This window comes from Hyperolius riggenbachi, chromosome 7 (assembly GCF_040937935.1).
Source record: "Hyperolius riggenbachi isolate aHypRig1 chromosome 7, aHypRig1.pri, whole genome shotgun sequence".
Lineage (NCBI taxonomy): Eukaryota > Metazoa > Chordata > Amphibia > Anura > Hyperoliidae > Hyperolius > Hyperolius riggenbachi.
In genome coordinates, this window is record NC_090652.1 from 163,699,263 (window position 1) to 163,718,117 (window position 18,855).

Genomic DNA, 18,855 nt, shown 5'->3' on the forward strand with positions numbered 1-18,855 from the left:
AATAAACACATATATCAGTAGCTAAAGATTGGCTGTACTTACATTACATATGCATTTCACTGTCCACGTTTGGATTTCACAGAATTTGTATATAGTATATGCAGAGATAGATGCTCCTGACAGCTCATGGCAGGCTCCATGTTTTTCTGTCAAATGTGTCTTCATGTCCTGCCTGCTTCCTGATCACAGATAAGCTTGTACTGAATAACACCGTGTGCAGTGAATATTAATGAGCCATGTGGCTAGGAACAATAGCTGACTCCTGCAGTGTACTCTGCCCCGGAGATTTATCAGTGCTATGCGCTGGACTGAGTTACAAGCTGCTGAAACGTCTCATTAGCAGCCGAGGGGAGGGCCCCAGAATGCTTTGCAGTATAGTATGCGGCTTGCGTCCTCTTAGGTCTAACAGCTTTTCTGATAAGAACACATCAAAGGTAAAAGAGATTTTTATCTTCAATAATGCCTTTATGGCTTCCTTCTAAACTGTTTAACACAGGAGAATAGAGGTTTAAATTAGCTTCTGCAGCCTGACAGTTACTCTTTAAGGTCAGATATACATATCTGATTGTGACTGTACAGTATATATGATGTGTACACAGGAATCTCTTATATATACTAAATAACATCTATGCTGTAAGAATACAGCCTAATGTGTAGCTGTGTCACTAATAGAGATGGTCAATGAGATGGAAATAATTGTGCACTGATGCTGATTTATGCAAATGTATGCACTCCCTTTGCTGATGAAATAAAAAATTTGACATGTTGTTAAAATTTGGTTTGGTGACTACAAATTAAAAGGTACCTGAGACAGATGAAAAGTAAAGTTTTATACATACCTGGGGCTTCCTCCAGCCCCCTTCAGGCTAATCAGTCCCTCGCTGTCCTCCACCACCCGAAACTTCTGCTATGAGTCCTGGTAATTCAGCCAGTCAGCGCTGTCCGGCCGCATGCCGAACCCACAGCCAGGAACATTCTACACCTGCGCAATAGTGCTGCACAGGTGTAGTATGCTCCTGGCGGCGGAGAGTGTGCATGCGCACTACGCCCGACTGGCTCAAGTACCTGGACTCATAGCAGAAGATCCAGGTGGTGGAGGAGGACAACGAGGGACTGATTATCCTGAAGGCGGCTGGAGGAAGCCCCAGGTATGTATAAAACTTTAATTTCATCTGTCTCAGGTTTACTTTGTTACACAGTAGTACTATACTCTACATATGCACTCCCCACAGAGCTGCAGGGAATCCACTGAGAATGCTGTACACATTGAACACAGAGGTGTTGTCTGTCACCCATAAACCTTGTTCAGATTGTGCATGAAGAATGTGTAATAGAGGAAGAATCTCCTCATTCCCCTGCAGAGTACCTGCACATCATTCTTACATGTACCCACACTTACATTGCCTAGGGCCTGATAGATGTTCTTTGTTCCGGTTTGTACCTTTTACAAGTACTCTTACCAAGGACTAGTTTTAGTCTAAAGGGAATAAATATAGTAGTCTACATATCCTTCTCACTTCAGTTGTCTTGTAAAATTCCTAGGCGTTGGCAGTTAAGAGACGAATTTCATGTTATATACTTTTAATCAACAAAATTGTAATATGCAAATTAGAGGAGTCGGAGTCGAGGAGTCGGAGTCGGTGGAATCCTAAACTAAGGAGTCGGTGGATTTTTGGACCGACTCCACAGCCCTGCTAACTAGTGGGAGAAAAGGACACAACAATCTAACCTAAATGCCTACACTTATTAAAGAGGAACTGTCAAACTGTCATTCTGTAAACCCCACATACCTGTAGAGCTTTTAGCCAGTAACAATAGAAAGCTTTTCAGAAGTCTCTGATCACATCCTGTGTGAAAGGAATACCTTGTGTATCAGCTTTTTGTAACAAAGTCGGTGTCAAGACCAGAGCTGTACCATGTAGATAGGTGCTAGGCCTGAACGATTTTAGGGAAAAATTGAATTGAGCGATTTCTGTCTGAAATTGCGATTTCGATTCACGATTTACTTCAAATCAAGCTTTGTTCCCCCTCTTTGCCTAGTTGTTCCCTCCTCTGTCTCTCTTTGTGCCCCCTTTGCCTCTTTATGCCTTTTCTGGGTCTCTGTCTTGCCCCCTTTGTGTCTCTGTGCCTGCTCCTTTCTCTCTCTCTCTGTGCCTTCTCTGTCCCCCAAACTGCATCAGTTCTGGACATAGCCTCTAATGCACGGAATACTTCCTGTATGTCATGTGACATACAGGAACCCGGAGTTTTACCAAGCAAACTTCTTCAAACTTCTCCCATGTGGAAATGACGTGATCGCGATAATTGCCGCTTTGACGATTCCGAAATTGTGATCTTGGTGATCGCGATTTAGATTTAAATTCGATTTATTTTTCAGGCCTAATAGGTGCCACTTCCCTGTTACTGTTGACAGAGGAATGATTTACTGTTTGTTTCTGCCCTGCCCCCTCACACTGATTTCTTCTTACAGATCATATGAGAACAGTTGAGAGATTTTTCAGCTACAGAGAAATGATCTGAAGAGGAGCTGTATTTTATTCTTGTACTTGCATGCTTACACCCACCATTTAGAATGAGCTCTTCCTGCCTGCAATCTCTGTTTACTTTACATTGCGAGGTAGATGGACACAGGAGTAGCTGATGAGTTATTAACATAATATTTGATGCTATATTTCTGCATTCTATTATTCTGAAGATATTTCAGTCACATGATTACAGCCAGTGAGGACTGTTTCTGTATGCTGGATGTGCTGGACACAGTCCTACATAGTAATGCCCAGTGAAAACTGTTCTCTGTAAATGGCATATTTTCTTTACGTTAAAAATGAATATAAGCATTTGTATTACTATTTGCGAGTAATTACTGGAAATATGTGGCATTTAGCATTTTAGTTAACTTTGATAGTTCTCTAAAGTGTACCTGAAGGGACAGAATGGTAAACATAAGTATATGAAACACTAAGAACTACTAAAAAAATCGTCTGAAGTCCCTTTTTGCTGTCCTGAAAAGTAAATAAGGTAAAACGCACATTTTATGGCACCAACAAGGATCAGCTGATTTCACATAAGTGTAGTTTCTGGTTGCTTGAGAGTCATCGATAAAAATAGGGCTAGTTAACAGTATTATACATTGTATACTTGCCATAAACCTTGTATTCATAGTTATTTGGATTGAAAAAGACAAACGTCTATAAAGTTCAACCAGAAAATAAGGTAGCATGCATCCTCATATATCCATGTTGATCCAGAGGAAGGCAAAAACCCTTACAAGGCATGGTCCAATTGGCCCCAAAGAGAAATTTTCTTCCCAACTCCAGAAGCAATCAGATAAAATCCCTGATTCACCACCACCAGGAATAACCTAGTGATTTATAACCATGGATCTCTTTCAACACAATGAAAGTATCTAAGCTCCTCTTAGCCACAGGCATAGAATTTGCCTTAAAGTGGATCCGAGATAAACTGTCATTGCATAATTGTGTTCCTTTCATATAGTTTGTAGGGCTTTCCTCAAGCCAAATACTTTTTTTTGTTTTGTTTCAATACTCTAATTCCCTATAAACTAAAGCCTCGCAGCTTTTTAGAGTGCCTTGGCACTGTAGCAAGGGCTTATGGGAGCTCAGTCTGGGCAGGAGGAGGAGGTTACTAGCCAGAGATTTCAGAGGGAGAGGGGAGTGAATTTGTCACATTACACACAGGCAAGCTGATAGCATCTCTAGCCCTCAGCCTGTGACAAACAGAACATGGCTGCCCTCGTATCACAGGAATAAATAAACATAAACTGTTGAAGCTGTTTGCAGCTCGGTTTGCTGAGTAAATTATCTAAACTTTTTAGATAAGATATATAGACAAGTTTCCTGTTATAGTTAGTTTTTCGTCTCTGTTCCGCTTTAACTACTTCCTGGAGTAATGCATTCCACGTTTTAAGCACTCTTACTGTAAAGAACCCTTTCCTAAATAAATGGCCAAAGATTTTTTTTCTCCATGCACAGATCACTTCCTCTAGTCATTTGCACAAGCCTAGGGACAAAAAGCTTACCTGCCAAGCTTTAATATTGCCCTCTGATTTATTTATACATGTTAATTAGATCTCCTCTAAGGTGTCTTTTCTCCAGATTAAATAAACCCAGTTTATCTAACCTTTCCTGGTAAGTGAGACCTTCCATCCCTCTAATCCGTTTTACTGCTCATCTCTGCATATGCTCTAAAACTGCAATGTCCCTCCTGTAATGCAGTGCCAGGAGCTGAATTCCATATTCCAGATGTGGCCTTACTAGAGAGTTAAACGGGCAGTATTATGCTAGGCGCAGTACACTCCAGAGAACGTGGACTAAACGTGGAGTGGCTCTCGTGCAGGCACAGAAGATCCTGACCTGGCGTGGTCGCCATCGCGAACAGCTGCGGCAAGGGACATATCGGCTGCCCAGGGCTGGAGGAAGCGCCAGGTAAGTAGATGTCCATTTTTTTTAGTTCGGACAGTTCCTTTTTAAAGAGGGTCTGAAGCGAGAATAAATCTCGCTTCAGACCTCATAGATAGCAGGGGCACATGTGCCCCTACTAAACCGCCACTATCCCGCGGCTTAACGTGGGTCACTTCACCCCCAAATCCCCTCGTTTCAGCGGGGGAGCGCTTCCTGGTTGGGGCAGGGCTAACCGCCGCAGCCCTGCCCCACGCGCGTCTGTCAGCGTGTATCTTCGCCTCTCCCCCGCCCCTCTCAGTCTTCCTTCACTGAGAGGGGCGGGGGAGAGGCGGCGATGCACCGCTGACAGACGCGACTGGAGGCAGGGCTGCAGCCGTTAGCCCTGCCTCGAGGAGCGACCAAGTGTCGCAGTGGGGGGTTTAGGGGTGAAGGGACCCCCGTTTTAGCGGCGCTATAGCGGCGGTTTAGCAGGGGCACACGTGCCCCTGCTAACTATGAGCTCTGAAGCGAGATTTATTCTGCATCTGTAATTTGCAACAATGAGGTTTCCCTTGTGAAAACAGAAGCAAAGCAAGCATTTAATAGCGCCGCCCTACTTTGGTCATCGACAATTGCGTTTCCTACCTCATTCTTTAGGAGTCCACTACAGTCTGCGTTTCTATTTTTACAGTTAATATACTTGTAAAACTGTGGATTTGATCTGATATCCCCAGCGATTTCATTTTCAGCTTAAATCTTTGCCAATCTAATTTCTTTTTTATAAGTTTTAATTGCTTAACGCAACCTCGGTCACCTCCTGTTTTAAGGCTTTAGGCCTAGTGCACACCAGAGCGGACACACAGGAACAGTTTTTTTCCTCAAGCGGTAGCCATACTTAATGCTGAACCACGTTAGAGCTGCTAGGACTGAAAGTAATCAGCACAGAACTAAACATGAACAATTCTCACATTGCTTACTGCCACTATACTTATAATGTCCTTAACTTGTAATATTCACACTGTCTGTCCTTGTATTGTTTTTGTTTGTGTTTGTTAACCTCCTTGCCGGTTTTCCCGACCTGAGCTCAGGGTAGAAAAAAGCAGCTGCTATCGGTGATCCCGAGCTCAGGTCGGGGTAGACATTGCAGAGCTTTACCTTTAGTTGTGGAGTCCCGCGCGCGATCTCGCTGCGCAGCGGGACTCCAGCCTCTCTCCCCGGCAGTGTGGGGTCTTTCCCTGGCCGCCGGGATCCCCCATGTCCCCGCTATTCTTCCGGGGACCCGGCAGCCAGTTGGAGCAGCGCAGCCGTGGTGGTGGCAGCAGAGCGGTGGTGGCAGCGTGACGTCATCGGGGGCGGGGCTAACATTGAAAACGAACTTCTCTATATTAGAGAAATATAGAGAAGTTCGTTTATATGTATATTAGCGCCATCTTGTGGGCAAAGAGAAAACTGCAGCCCAGGAGCCCAGGAAGGTAATTTTTTTTTTATTTTGCTGCAGATCTCCCTGCCAGAATGATTTTTTTCATGTTTTAGGGTCTGAAAGAGTGAAAAAAAATTGCACCGCTTTTAGACCCTAAAATCTGGAAAGAATCAGACCGCCAAGGAGGTTAAGCAACTGCCAAGACAAATTCCTTGACGGTGCAAACTTACTTGGCGAAAATAAATTGATTCTGATTCTGATTCAGCAGCGTTTTGTGATCCGCTTGCGGCTGCAGATACGCTTGGTCAATGTATCTCAATGGACTGGTGCACACCAGAGCGGGAGGCGTTTTGCTGAAACGCATACTCCCGGGCTGCTGCAGATTTTGGATTGCGGAGGCGTTTTTGCCTCCAATGTAAAGTATAGGAAAAAACGCAAACCGCTCTGAAAAACAGCAGTTCAGAGCGGTTTTGCAGGCGTTTTTGTTACAAAAGATGTTCAGTAACAGCTTTACTGTAACAATATAAGAAATCTACTACACCAAAAACGCTTCCCAAAATCGCAAAATGCTAGGTGAAACGGTACAGAAAAATGAGAAAAAGCGTTTCAAAATCTGCTAGCATTTTGCGGATCTGCTAGCGGTTTTTGGTGTGCACCAGGCCTTATAGGCCATTTTTTTCCACTTCATTTTATCTCTAACCTTTCTATTCATCCATTGAGTCATCCCTCTAGTTGGTTCAGTTACCATTTGAGTCAGGTAACTGTCCTGTAGTGTTATCTGCCACTTTTTTACCTGAATGAGTAGCTTCAATATCCATCTGGATCAGGCGTAGGGAAGCTATGGCTCGGGAGCCAAATGTGGCTCTTTTGATGGCTGCATCTGGCTCACATACTAATCAGTAGTGATTGATTCACTAAGCTACACTGCTCAAGCAGCGCAGCTTAGTGTGGCAGCGCAAATAACATTTTTAAAGTAGTACTGCTGTATCATGCACTACTAACTTACTCACGCTACCCCAAAACCAACGGCTGCTCCAATTGTCCCACTGTGGACAATGTCAGGTCCAGTGACTTTGTAGGACGAGATACCCGCACTTTGATTGGCCCAATAGGCGGCATGTAACTTGAAAGGCAGCCTATTGGGCCGAGGTGCGGGTATCTTGTCCTACAAAGTGAATCAACCCCCAAGTCAGCTAGCTAATTGTACAAGCTGTTAGTCTGTATTTCTCCTGTCTGTTTTTTTGTTTTGTTTTGTTTCAAAAATTTTATTAAATTTTTCATTTCCAAAAGATACATTAAGGCTAACAATATTGCCATATAGTATCGTAACAGTCAATTTAACATTGGTCAGATGTCATACAATAACCGGGTGATAAACATAACATCGGTCAAATATCATGCAACATAAGAAATGATAACATAATCAAAATGTAAACTAGGGAATAGTGCATATTAGGAACTTTATAGAGATGTGACCCAGAGGACCATGTCCAGCTATCTGGGGCAAGTATATGGGTGGGAAGGGGGTGGTCCTAGCCGATGGCTAGGGAAAACTGTGATCCCCTGAGCCCATCGTCCAGCGATAGACGGGCAACAGAGAGGTCGCTCATGATAAGCTCAACTGAGGAGTTTAGGTAGAAGAGAAAGAATCAAGAAAGAGAGGGTGAGAGGAAGATGGAAGGAGAGGAGGAGAAAGGAAGAGGAAGAAAGAAAAAAGAAAGAGAAAGAGAAGGGCCGTCCCGACTCATAGCCTCCTGATCAGGGAATTCTCCATGAGGGGGTGTTCTAATTGGATCCAGGGGTCCCAAATCTTCTCGAATTTTTTGTGAGTATCCTTCAGGATACTAGTTAGCTTTTCATTAGTCATGAAAGAGTTGATTCTGGATTTCACCTCGTTAATGCTGACCGAGGGTTTTTTCCAGTTGTTGGCAATGGTCATTGTAGCTGCTGAAAGGACAAAAGAGGCCAGTTTGTTCTGGGGTAAAGTTAGCAATTCTATTTTTTCGTGTAAGAGAGCCTGCCAAGGGTTTTTGGGGATGGTTATGTGAAAAAGGGATGAAAGTAGCCTAAAAACTTGACACCAAAATCTAGTGAGCCTGGGACAGGTCCACCAGATATGAAGCATGTCTCCGTGTGATCTACATCCACGAAAGCAAAAGGGGCTGGCCGAGGGGAACACCTTTGCTATTCTTGCCGGGACAAGATACCAGCGGGTCATAACCTTATATGCCGCCTCTATGGTGTGAAGATTCGATGAGCAGCAGGAAATCCTGCTCCATATATTAAGCTAGTCCTCTCGGTCTCTCGTGCCCGACAGGTCGGATTCCCATTTGGTAATGTAAGCGTGGGTGAGTGGGTGTTCCGGGCGGGTCAGGAAGGAATAGATTGTGGAAATTAACCCTTTGGAATTAGGGCGGTGGAGACATATGTTCTCGTATGGGGTAGGGTCGAAAGGGGGTTCCCTATTTTGAGTGAGGGACTGCATCCAATGTCTTATTTGTAGGAATCGAAAGTATTCTCTCGGTGGAACCTGGAAGTTTTCTTGTAGGGCTGGCCAACTGTATACCCCTCTAGGGTTAATGAAGTGCATAACTTTGGTGAGGCCGTTATCGACCCACCATCTGAAGGCTTCCGGGTTCTCATACCCTGGGAGAAAGAGTGGATTGTTAACCAGAGGTAGCAGGGGGAGGTGGGGGGATAGGAGAAGGGAAGAATATCGGACTGAGTCCCAAACTTGTAGGCTATGAAGCATGGGGGGGCTAAGGGTAGTGGGCCGCGTCTTTTGAGGTACCCAAAGGAGGGTGCTCGGGAGCATAGGGGCACTGTCTGGGATCTCGAGAAACACCCATAGAGGGGTATCATGGGTTTGAAATACCCGTGTTAGTTGAGTTATAGTTGCTGCTCGGTAGTAAGAGCTAATCTGGGGGACTCCCAATCCACCGTCTAATTTGTGAGCAAAAAGGGTTGACTTATTAACTCTGGGATGTTTACGACCCCAGATAAAGGATTGTATTTTATGCTGGAGAGTGCGTAGATAATGGGGGGGCACTTTGACGGGGAGGGTCCGAAAGTAGTAAAGAAGCTTAGGTAAGAACGTCATCTTGATTGAGTTAATTTTCCCTAGCCATGAGAGCGGGAGTGTGGACCATCTATCTGTTAGTGTAGATAGGGATTTGAGCAGTGGCGGGTAGTTGGCCGCGAAAAGGGAGGCATAATTGGGGGTTAAGGTGATGCCAAGGTAGGGTATAGATTGGACCCATTGAAAGGGGCAAAATTCTTGGAGTTGAGTAGCGAGGTGCGGTGTAAGAGAGATGCCTAAGGCTTTAGATTTTGTCATATTAATTTTTAGACCAGAGACCAGAGCAAATTGTTCAAGGGCTTTGAGGGCGTTTGGGATGGAGATATGAGGCTGTGTGAGGAATAAAAGGGTGTCGTCTGCAAACATAAGTAGCTTATGGGCTAGGCCGGCCCTCTCTACCCCCCTAATGTCAGTGTTTTCACGTAGAAAACATGCGAGTGGCTCTAGAGCTAAAATGAAAAGTAAAGGGGAGAGAGGGCAGCCCTGACGAGTACCTCTCTGTATGGGGAAAATTTGTGAGGTGTGGCCTAAAAATCTCACCGAGGCTGTAGGAGTGGAGTACAGTCCCCCGACCCAATTCAGGAAGTAGGGATCAAGCCCCCATTTGCTTAGAGTATGTTTGAGGTAATTCCATGAGAGGGTGTCGAACGCCTTAAAAATGTCTAGGGATAAGGCTACACTTGGGATTTTTTGGGAGTGTAAGTAATGAGACAAAAGGACTGCTCGTCTAGTGCTGTCTTCCGCCTGACGGCCCGGGACAAAACCTACCTGGTCACGATGAATGAGATTTGGCAAAACTCTAAGCGTAAAGCTAATATTTTCCCCAGCAGCTTGAGGTCTACGTTAATGAGGGAAATGGGGCGAAATTGGTGGGGTGCAAGACAGTCCTGTTCGATTTTAGGAATCATAGAAATATGGGCGGATAGCAAGGAGCCAGGAGGCGGTTTACCCTCGCGTAGTTCATTGTAGCAATCAGCTAGGGTTGGGGCTAGTGAGGTTGCTAACTTTTTATAGTATTGTGCTGTGAAACCATCTGGGCCTGGGGTTTTGTTGACCTTGAGGGTTTTTATGGCGGAAAGAACTTCCTGAGAGGTAATAGGTGCACTGAGACTAGTAGCAGTGTCTGTAGTGAGTTTTGGTAGGTTTATTTGGTCTAAGAAATCATGTATGGCTCTATCGGAAGTGGAGTTAGTGTTGGTGTATAAGTCTGATAGGAATGTGGTAAAAATGTCCACTATCTTGCGGGGGTTGGCAGTTGCCTGACCAGAAGTGTCGCGTACTTTCAGGATGGTAGGGTGAAGGGGCTTGTTGTTAAGGCATTTAGCTAGAAGGGCCAAGGGCTTATTGGCGTTGTAGTAATATAATTGCCTTCTCCAACGCAGTTGCCGTTCTACTTTGTCCATTAGGAGTAAATCTAATTCTGTGCGGAGTTTGTCTTTGATAATTCTGTTGATCCGAGTGGGATGTTGTTTCCAAGTGTGTTCAGCCGCTTCGAATTTGTTGGTTAAGTCTGTAATCTTTTGGATACGTTGGCGTTTAAGTGAGCTAGCCAGGCCGATCAGAAAGCCCCGGATGGTAGCTTTGTGAGCTTCCCACAAGGTCAGTGAGGAGGATACGGAGCCTGTGTTATCAACAAAGTACTCCGTGACTTTGTCTTTTAATTGGTTGAGGATTTCTTCTCTAGAAAGCATAGAATCATTTAAACGCCAATGGAACTCTCTTTTAAGCGGGAGCGACAGTGAGCAGCAGATTGAAATTGGGGAATGGTCAGACCAAGTAGTGGAGTGGATTTTGGCAGCTGGAGCAAGGTGTAAATATTTCTGTTGGGTAAAAATATGATCGATGCGACTAAAGCTGTCATGGGGGTTTGAGTAAAAGGTAAAGTCTTTAGTGGTGGGATGAAGTTCTCTCCAGATGTCTGTATAACCATATTTATCAAGCAGTGCTTTGATTTTGATACCTTGGAGGTCGGTGGGTTCTGGAGAGGAGCTAGGGTTAGCAGATCTTTGTCTATCTATTTTAGGGTTGAGGGTGACATTGGTGTCGCCTGCGATTTATTATTTGGCCAGTTCCGTGTTGTGTTAGGACTTGGAGGAAGTGGGAGTAAAAGTTGGACTGGTGTGCGTTAGGCGCGTAATAAGAAGCAAAGGTAATTTCTCTATCGTATATAGAGCCAGTTAAAATGAGGTATCGGCCCGTAGGGTCAGCAATTTGTTTCGTGCAATTGAACGGGAAGTTTTTCCGGAATGCAATAATGACGCCTCGGACTTTGGTACGGGCGCAGGCAAAATGAGCGATAGGAAAGTGGCGGCTTAAGTGCCTAGGGCAGGAGGATTGGTCTAATCTGGTTTCCTGTAAGCAGACTACATCCGCTTGACATGCTTTGTAGTATGAAAATGCTTTGGAGCGTTTATTAGGGGAGCCAAAACCCTGGACGTTGTGTGAGAAAATTTTGAAAGTGTCAGAGGTCATGGAGGATCTGTATGAGGATCGAGCCAGGGGTGGGAGACCATGAGGCGGGAGGCCCAGAAGAGAAAGAGACAGAGAGGAGGAAGGAAAAGAGTGAAAGAGATAAGAACAAGTGTTAAGAGGGTAGACCTGAAATAGGTCAACAGTAAGACTAGCTCGGAGAGAGCAGAGTACCAGGTGGAGATGAGCTCTAGCCGGTACATAGGGAGAGCATGTGTAGACCGACTGCCCTGCCGGCTACATGAGAGCCTGAGATGATTGGGAGAGTCCCAACGACTGTAGTCAGGGTGGAGGAGGGGAAGAGGAGAGGTCGAGGTATGGGGTGTGTGAAAATGATAACCAAAGAAGACTGGAAAGGGTCAGAAACACTAAAAGCGTAATATTGAATATACCGGTCCACTCAATGGTCGCGGCAACAAAAGGTTTGGGAAATATTGGTGGTCTTTTGGCGCCACCTGATGGAAAAGGAGTGAGTTTATTAAATAAATGCAACGAGGGAGATCCCTCGTATTTGGCTTAGTCTGTTAAACAGGGGAAAGGCTGTGCAATTTGATGCCATGAAAGGTTAAAGGAGGGCAAAGGATTTAGAGTGCGACCAGTGAGTGTCCGGCATTCATTTTTATATGAAACCATACAAGAGTGGAGATAACTCCTATTAAGTTTAACAGAGGCTAACAACATTGTGATGAGCTAACCACACAATATATTGGTGTTCCAGTGCATATCATGGATGGATATTAAACAGCCAGGGGGAGAGGGAGAGGAATGCTCAGTGACGGAGGGGCACCCGTAGCGCCCCTGGGGTATAAGCAGGTATTGGTTAGGTTTAGGGGGAGGGATAGTGATAAGGTTATTAACGGGGGGGGGGGTAGGAAGAAAAGGGTCAGGGAGGGAGGAAGAGGGGTGCTCAGTGACGGAGGGGCACGCACGGTGTCCCTGGGGTATAAGCAGGTAGAGATCGAAAAAGGGGGGGGGGAGGGTATAGAGGCACATTGGTAATAATCCTGTAAGCATAAACGCGGTGAATGGCGCCTCATATGCAGGTAGCAGCACATATTATACACCAGTAGCTCATATTGAGCTAGATAAAAAGTTGGTAATCATGTAATAGAATAACCACATGTTATATCACTATTATAATACATATCCTGAAAGGGCTCGGGGGAGGGAGGGGGGGATAGGGAAGGAGGGAGATGGATGCTCAGTGACGGAGGGGCACACATGGTGACCCTGGGGTATAAGCAGGTAAAGGCCAGGTGTAGGAGGAAGGGTAAAGGGGAGGGAAGGTATAGGGGTACATTCAAGAGATCTTATAGTCATACAACAATAAATGGTGTCTTATCTGTAACTAGCAGCGCATTCTGTACACAAGTGGCTCATATTGAGCCAGATTAAAAGCTGGTAACCATATAATAGAATATCCACATACTGTATCACTGCCATAATACATAACATGAGGGTTCGGGGGGGGGGGGGTCGAGGAAGGAGGGAGAGGAGTGCTCAGTGATGGAGGGGCGCACGCGGTGTCCCTGGGACGCGAGCAAATAGTGGTCAGGTGTAGGGGAGAGGGTGGGGGGGAGGGAGAGAGGGTGTAGGGGCACTTTAGTAGGGTCCTATAGTCCTAAGCACAGTAAATGGCATCACATATGCAAACCACCGCACATTCTATGCCCAGGTAGCTCATTTTGAGCCAAGTTAAGAGCTGGTGACAATGTTCTAGAGTAACCACGTGCTACATCACTGCCATGATATACCGTCTAGAAAGACTCGGAAGGGAAGGGTGTAGGAAGGAGGGAGAGGGATGCTCAGTGACGGAGGGGCACACATGGTGTCCCTGGGGTATAAGCGGCTAGTGGTCAGGTATAGGGGAAGGGGTAGGAGGGAGAGAGGGTATAAGGGCACATTAGCAAAAATATGCAATCATAAACACAGTAAATGGCACCTCATATGCAGATAGCAGCTCATTCTATACACTGGTAGCCCATATTGGGCCAAGTTAAGAGCTTGGTAACAGTATTATAGGGTAACCACATGTTATATCGTTATCATGGTACATATCATGAGGGGACTGAGGGAGGAGGATAAAGGAGGGAGGAGAGGGAGCGCTCAGTGACGGAGGGGCACGCTAGGTGTCCCTGGGGTATAAGCAGATATTGGACAGGTACGGGCAGGAGGGTAGAAGGGAGGGTAGGTGTAAGGTGATATTCACAAAGCAGTTTTAACCGTAAAGATAACTGGTGGTGCAGTCAGTAGCAGTATGTCTCAGACGAGGGTACCATAGAATGAGCTTACTGGAAACTAATAACCGTGTTGAGAGTTCTCAACAGCAACAAGGCACACATGGCGATCCTTAAGTGTGAGCAGGGATGCAAAAAAAAAAAAAAAAAAAAAAAATTATTACTAAAAGCTGTTGCTCAAGCTAGGTCATTGTTCGCCAACTGGAAGCCATATGTGCGGGAGCTATAACAAACATCCTGCAGCACTGTTCGTACATGGGCGTTCTAAGGGGGTTAGGGAGCCCCTGTCCGGTTATGTCCCATGGGTGATCGGGATCTGAGGTGGGGGAAAAAAGAGAAAAGAAAAAGGGGGAGAGCAGCTCTCATAGTCTTACCCAACCGTGTCGGCAGATGGCAAGTTCAGCGTGGCCTGCGCACCGGAGAGGCCTCGGTGAAAAGTGTCAAAAGAGAAACGAGGAGTGGAGTCGAGGAGAAGCAAGACAAAAATCAATCTGGCGGTAGATTGCTGCGTCCGGGAGAGGCTCTTGCCTGGGAGCTGAGGTTGGATCTCGGTTTTCCGGTGGTGGGGACCTGTCGCCATTCATCTTGCAGCGAAGGTGACCTCTGGGAGGGCTGCTTCGGAGGAGATCTAGAGGTGCTAGAAGTGTCGGCCGGCAGGAGAAGGCGAAGCTGTTCCAAGAGCCGCTGAGCGTCATCCGGAGAGGACACTGCATAGGATTTCCCAGCGTGTACAAAAATCATTTTGAAGGGGAATCCCCATTTATATTTAATGCCCTGTGAGCGAAGGGCAGAGGTAAAGGGCTTCATAGCCTTTCTTTTTAGAATAGTAGCAGGTGCCAAATCCGCATATATTTGGTATGGATGATCTTGAAAGGTGAGCGGTTCTTTCTCTCGTGCCGCCTGCAGAACTGTTTCTTTGGTGCGATAGAAAGTAAATTTGATAAGGATATCACGCGGTGGTCCATTGGGTTTCTGGGGGCCCAGTGCCCTGTGAATCCTATCGAATTCTAAACGTTCTATGGGGATGGAAGGTACCAGTTCCTGGAACAGAGCTGTTGCGGTAGAGTTAAGATCCAAAATGGACTCCGGGAGCCCACGGATCCTTAAGTTACTGCGACGAGAGCGGTTCTCCGAGTCTACTCCTGTCTGGTTTTTAGGCAAATTGGTGATGTTGCTCAAACCCAAGTGAAGCTGAAGACGTGTTTGACACTAATGCTGCCTGGCGGATCGACTGTATACACATCGCCTTGACAACAGGGGCTTGAGCCCTCTACTGCGTGTGCGCACTGTCCCAGTTTGAAACATATTGTATGGCTCGCACAGAATTGCATTTTAAAATACGCGGTGTTTATGGCTCTCTCAGCCAAAAAGGTTCTTGACCCCTGATCTGGATAGTTGAAGTCGCCCATAATTTTGACCTCACTTTGCATCTTTTTCAATCTGCTGTAGCAGTTGCAGTTCTGCAGCATCATGAATATGTGGCAGCCTATCATGAATATGTGGCACCCTAATAAGCAATTGGAAACAGTTATTTCCATCATGAATATTTACCCAAATGGACTTCACATCTTCACAATCTGCATCCAGTTCATCGTTCATGGTAGCTGTAAAATAATTGTAACAGAGACAAACCCCCAGTTCTATCCTTCCTAAGCACTTTGTATCCCTCTGAATTTGCAATTCAATCATGGCTTTCATCCATCCATCCATGCCTCTGTTATTCCCACATTGTTATAGCCTTTTTCGATCAGAACGAACTTTATTTCATCCATTTTATTTGCAAGGCTCCTAGCATTGGTTACCATGCACTTTATATTTTTACCACTACCCCTATAATGCTAGGCTCTTTAAAGGGAACCTAAACTGAGAAGGATATGTATTTTTCCTTTTAAAATAATACCAGTTGCCTGACTCTCCTGCTGATCTTGTGTCTCTAAGGGCCCGTTTCCACTATAGCGTTACGAAATCGCCGGCGAATCACCGCAGGCAAATCGCATGCGGGTGCGATTCCGCATGCGTTTTTTGCTGCGATTTCGCATGCGTAAGGCTGTATGCGATTTTAACCATGTCACTGCCTGTGTGAATTAACATGGGTACCTATGCGAAATCGCATGTGAAATCGCGGCAAAAAAACGCATGGGGAAAACGCATGCGATTTCCCTATTAAATACATTGCGTGCGATTCGTCTGCATTCCACACGCAGGCGAATTCTGAGGCCCCTACCCTGCAGATTTTTTCTGCACAGAAAAACGTGCGGGGAAACGCACAAGTGGAAACAGTCCCATCCACTTGTACTGACTGTGCGAATCCGCATGCGTTGCCCGCATGCGGATTCGCGATAGTGGAAACGGGCCCTAATACTTTTAGCCACAGCCCCTCAACAAGCATGCAGATCAGGTGCTCTGATTGAAGTCAGACTGGATTAGCTGCATACTTGTTTCAGGTGTGCAATTTAGCCACTACTACAGCCAAAGAGATCAGCAGGACTGCCAGCAACTGATATTGTTTAAAAGGAAACATCCATAACCCTCTCAGTTAAGGTTCCCTTTAAATCTTTTCCAACTGTTTAACCATCTTCTCCTCCCAATACAGATGTACTCTCCCCATTTAGGTGCAGCCCATCCCTGCTGTAGAACCTGCCGCCAACTGCAAAGTCTGCCCAGTTCTTCAGGAACTCGCACACATTCTTCCTGCACCAATTTTTCATTCACTTATTTAACTCCATAAGATCCATCTGTCTCTCTGTGGTAAAACGTACCTCTGGTAGTATTTCAGAAAGTACCACCTTGGAGGTCCTTGCTTTTAGGTTTAACTCCTAATACAGTACCTGAAAATCCTTTGAGGACCTTTCATCTTACACTAACGTTGTCATTGGTACCACTGTGTGCCATGCCATCTGGGTCTTCCCCAGCTCCACCCAAATTAAAAATACAGCAAACAAATTAAGACCAAAAAAGACAAGCTTAACTTAATGTAACACAAGTTTATATATGATCCAAAAAGATATGAAACTGTTTGGCACGCTATATGGTATAAAATTAAAGAGAGGAAAGTCTTTGGAAAAGGCAAGATCACAGACCAAATTTACCCCATTCCATGTAGTATGAGAGCCATACCTACACAGTCTATTCTATGGAGCTGAACTCCCCATCAGCTAAAACCTTTGCAAGATGCTGCAGACAAAGATGCTGTACACATTCAAAAGATCATTATCTGCAAAAGATCTCTTCCTGCAAAAGATCCATTCCTGCAAAATGCATTCATAGTCTGAGATCTGCAGATCCTCATACACACCTTGTTTAACAGACTTCATCTGCATATCTCGCAATCATCTGCAGATCTGAAAATCCATCCTGGTGGATCTGATCTGCAGATTATCTGCAGATGATTGCCTGTTAAACAAGGTGTGTATGATGATCTGCAGATCTCATAGACTATGAATGCATTTTGCAGGAATTGATCTTTTGCAGGAACAGATCTTTTGCAGATACTGATCTGTTGCATGTGTACGGGCATCTTTGTGTGCAGCATCTTGCAAAGATCTTATCTGATGGGGAGTGCAGCTCCATAGAATAGACTGTGCAGGTATGGCTCTCATACTACATGGAATGGGGTAAAATTGGTCTGTGATCTTGCCTTTTCCAAAGACTTTTATCTCAAGTGTGTATGCAGCATTACACTCACACTCACTCACACACACACACACACACACGGTAGAATCGCATTAGCGTTTTCCACTATGTGCTATGGAAAACGCATATGCAATTCTGCCTAGAGTGTTCCTACCCTCCATTGTGTTTGTAGAATTTCATTTACATCCTTTTTGTTCCAGTTAATATTTTTTGACTGATTTATGTCTCTATTTTGTTTTAGTTGATGGATCCAGTAGAAAGGCAAAGATTGCTTGCAACGTTTACAAAGTTCCACCTGGTAATCAAATGGTTGTTATGAGTCACATATCCAAACAAACACTGGCCAAAAGCTCGGAAACTCTGGTAGATGCACGTGTTAAATTAATTAACTGCAACGAGTCGTATATATATTTATTATCTCCTTTAAGGTGAGATTACTGTACATATTTAAGTGACAGTTTGGAGAAATATTGCATATCCAGAGTATACTATTCACACTAGTTAGTGAGTTGAAATGCATGAATAAAAACGCATGAATGGGTTTGTTGTGCATTTTCATAACTTTTACATCTGGACGAGTTGAAATGCCCTGCACAGCAACTTGCTGAAGTAGTGTGAATGATAAAATGAGTCTATGGAAATTGTTACCAAGTAAAACGTACACTATGGCCTCGATTCATCAGGATTTCAGGATTCATCAAAGTTATCTACAGCTGTTAGCGAACATTCGGTAACGATTCGGTAACGATTCGCTAAACGGAATAAAGTGCAATTCATGAAAAAGAAAGTGGGCGTGGTTTAGCGTTACATTTAGGATTAGTTATCTCCTTCACTGCTCTGTCGTTATTCCTGTCAGATCATTGCTGACAGAGAAGGGAGCCATTTGAAGTGGTTAGGTATCAGCTGAGAGTGATTCAAAGGCACAGAAGGGCAAGAATAAGGTCTGCAACCATATAAATTTGTAAGAGAATAGATTTATTTGCTATAACACGCAGTAGCGTCCCTACCATAGGGCGGCAGGGGGCGCCCCGCACCGGGTGTCGGGCGCCCCAGGGGGTGTCATCAAGGCCTCCCACAGAGGCCTGTGCAAGACAGGAGGGGAAGCAGCACGGAAAGGAGGGGTGGCGGGGAAAGCGGCGGGGAGGGGGGCCGGACCCCCCACCTCCCTCACCTGGGTCCCCTCCTTCTGGCGCTTCCCCCTCCTAATTAGTCGCAGCGGGCAGCAGCGGGCAAGAGACTCACCTTCCTGCGTTCCAGGCGATGGCAAATAGCGTCATCGTCACGTGACGCTGGTCTCCGCCTTCTCCACCGCTCACTGTGCTTCCTGATTGGCGGAAGCACAGTGAGCGACAGAGAGGTCGGAGACCAGCGTCGCGTGAGGATGACGCTATGCGCCGCCGCCATCGCCAGGAGCAGGTGAGTGAGTCTTCTTCGCCGCTCCTGCCCGCTGCTGTTAATTAGGAGAGGGAAGCGCCAGAAGGAGGGGACCCAGGTGAGGGAGGTGGGTGGTCCGGCCCCCCTCCCCGCCACCCCTCCTTCCAGGCTTTCCTCACACTGGGGGCAATTGTACTAGCTATTCTGGGGGCAACTAAATTAGCTATACTGGGGGCACCTAAA

At 45.6% G+C, this 18,855-nt stretch overlaps 1 protein-coding gene across 2 annotated transcripts in view; it reads left to right on the forward strand.

Annotated features, from left to right (window-relative positions):
* Positions 1 to 18,855, forward strand: part of TBCCD1 (TBCC domain containing 1) — a 69,944-nt gene that overhangs the window by 24,946 nt on the left and 26,143 nt on the right. For both annotated transcript variants that reach the window (XM_068246893.1, XM_068246894.1), the window contains one exon: positions 17,480 to 17,666. In XM_068246893.1, coding sequence (XP_068102994.1) covers positions 17,480 to 17,666 — 187 coding nt within the window. The remainder of the gene's footprint in view (positions 1 to 17,479; positions 17,667 to 18,855) is intronic.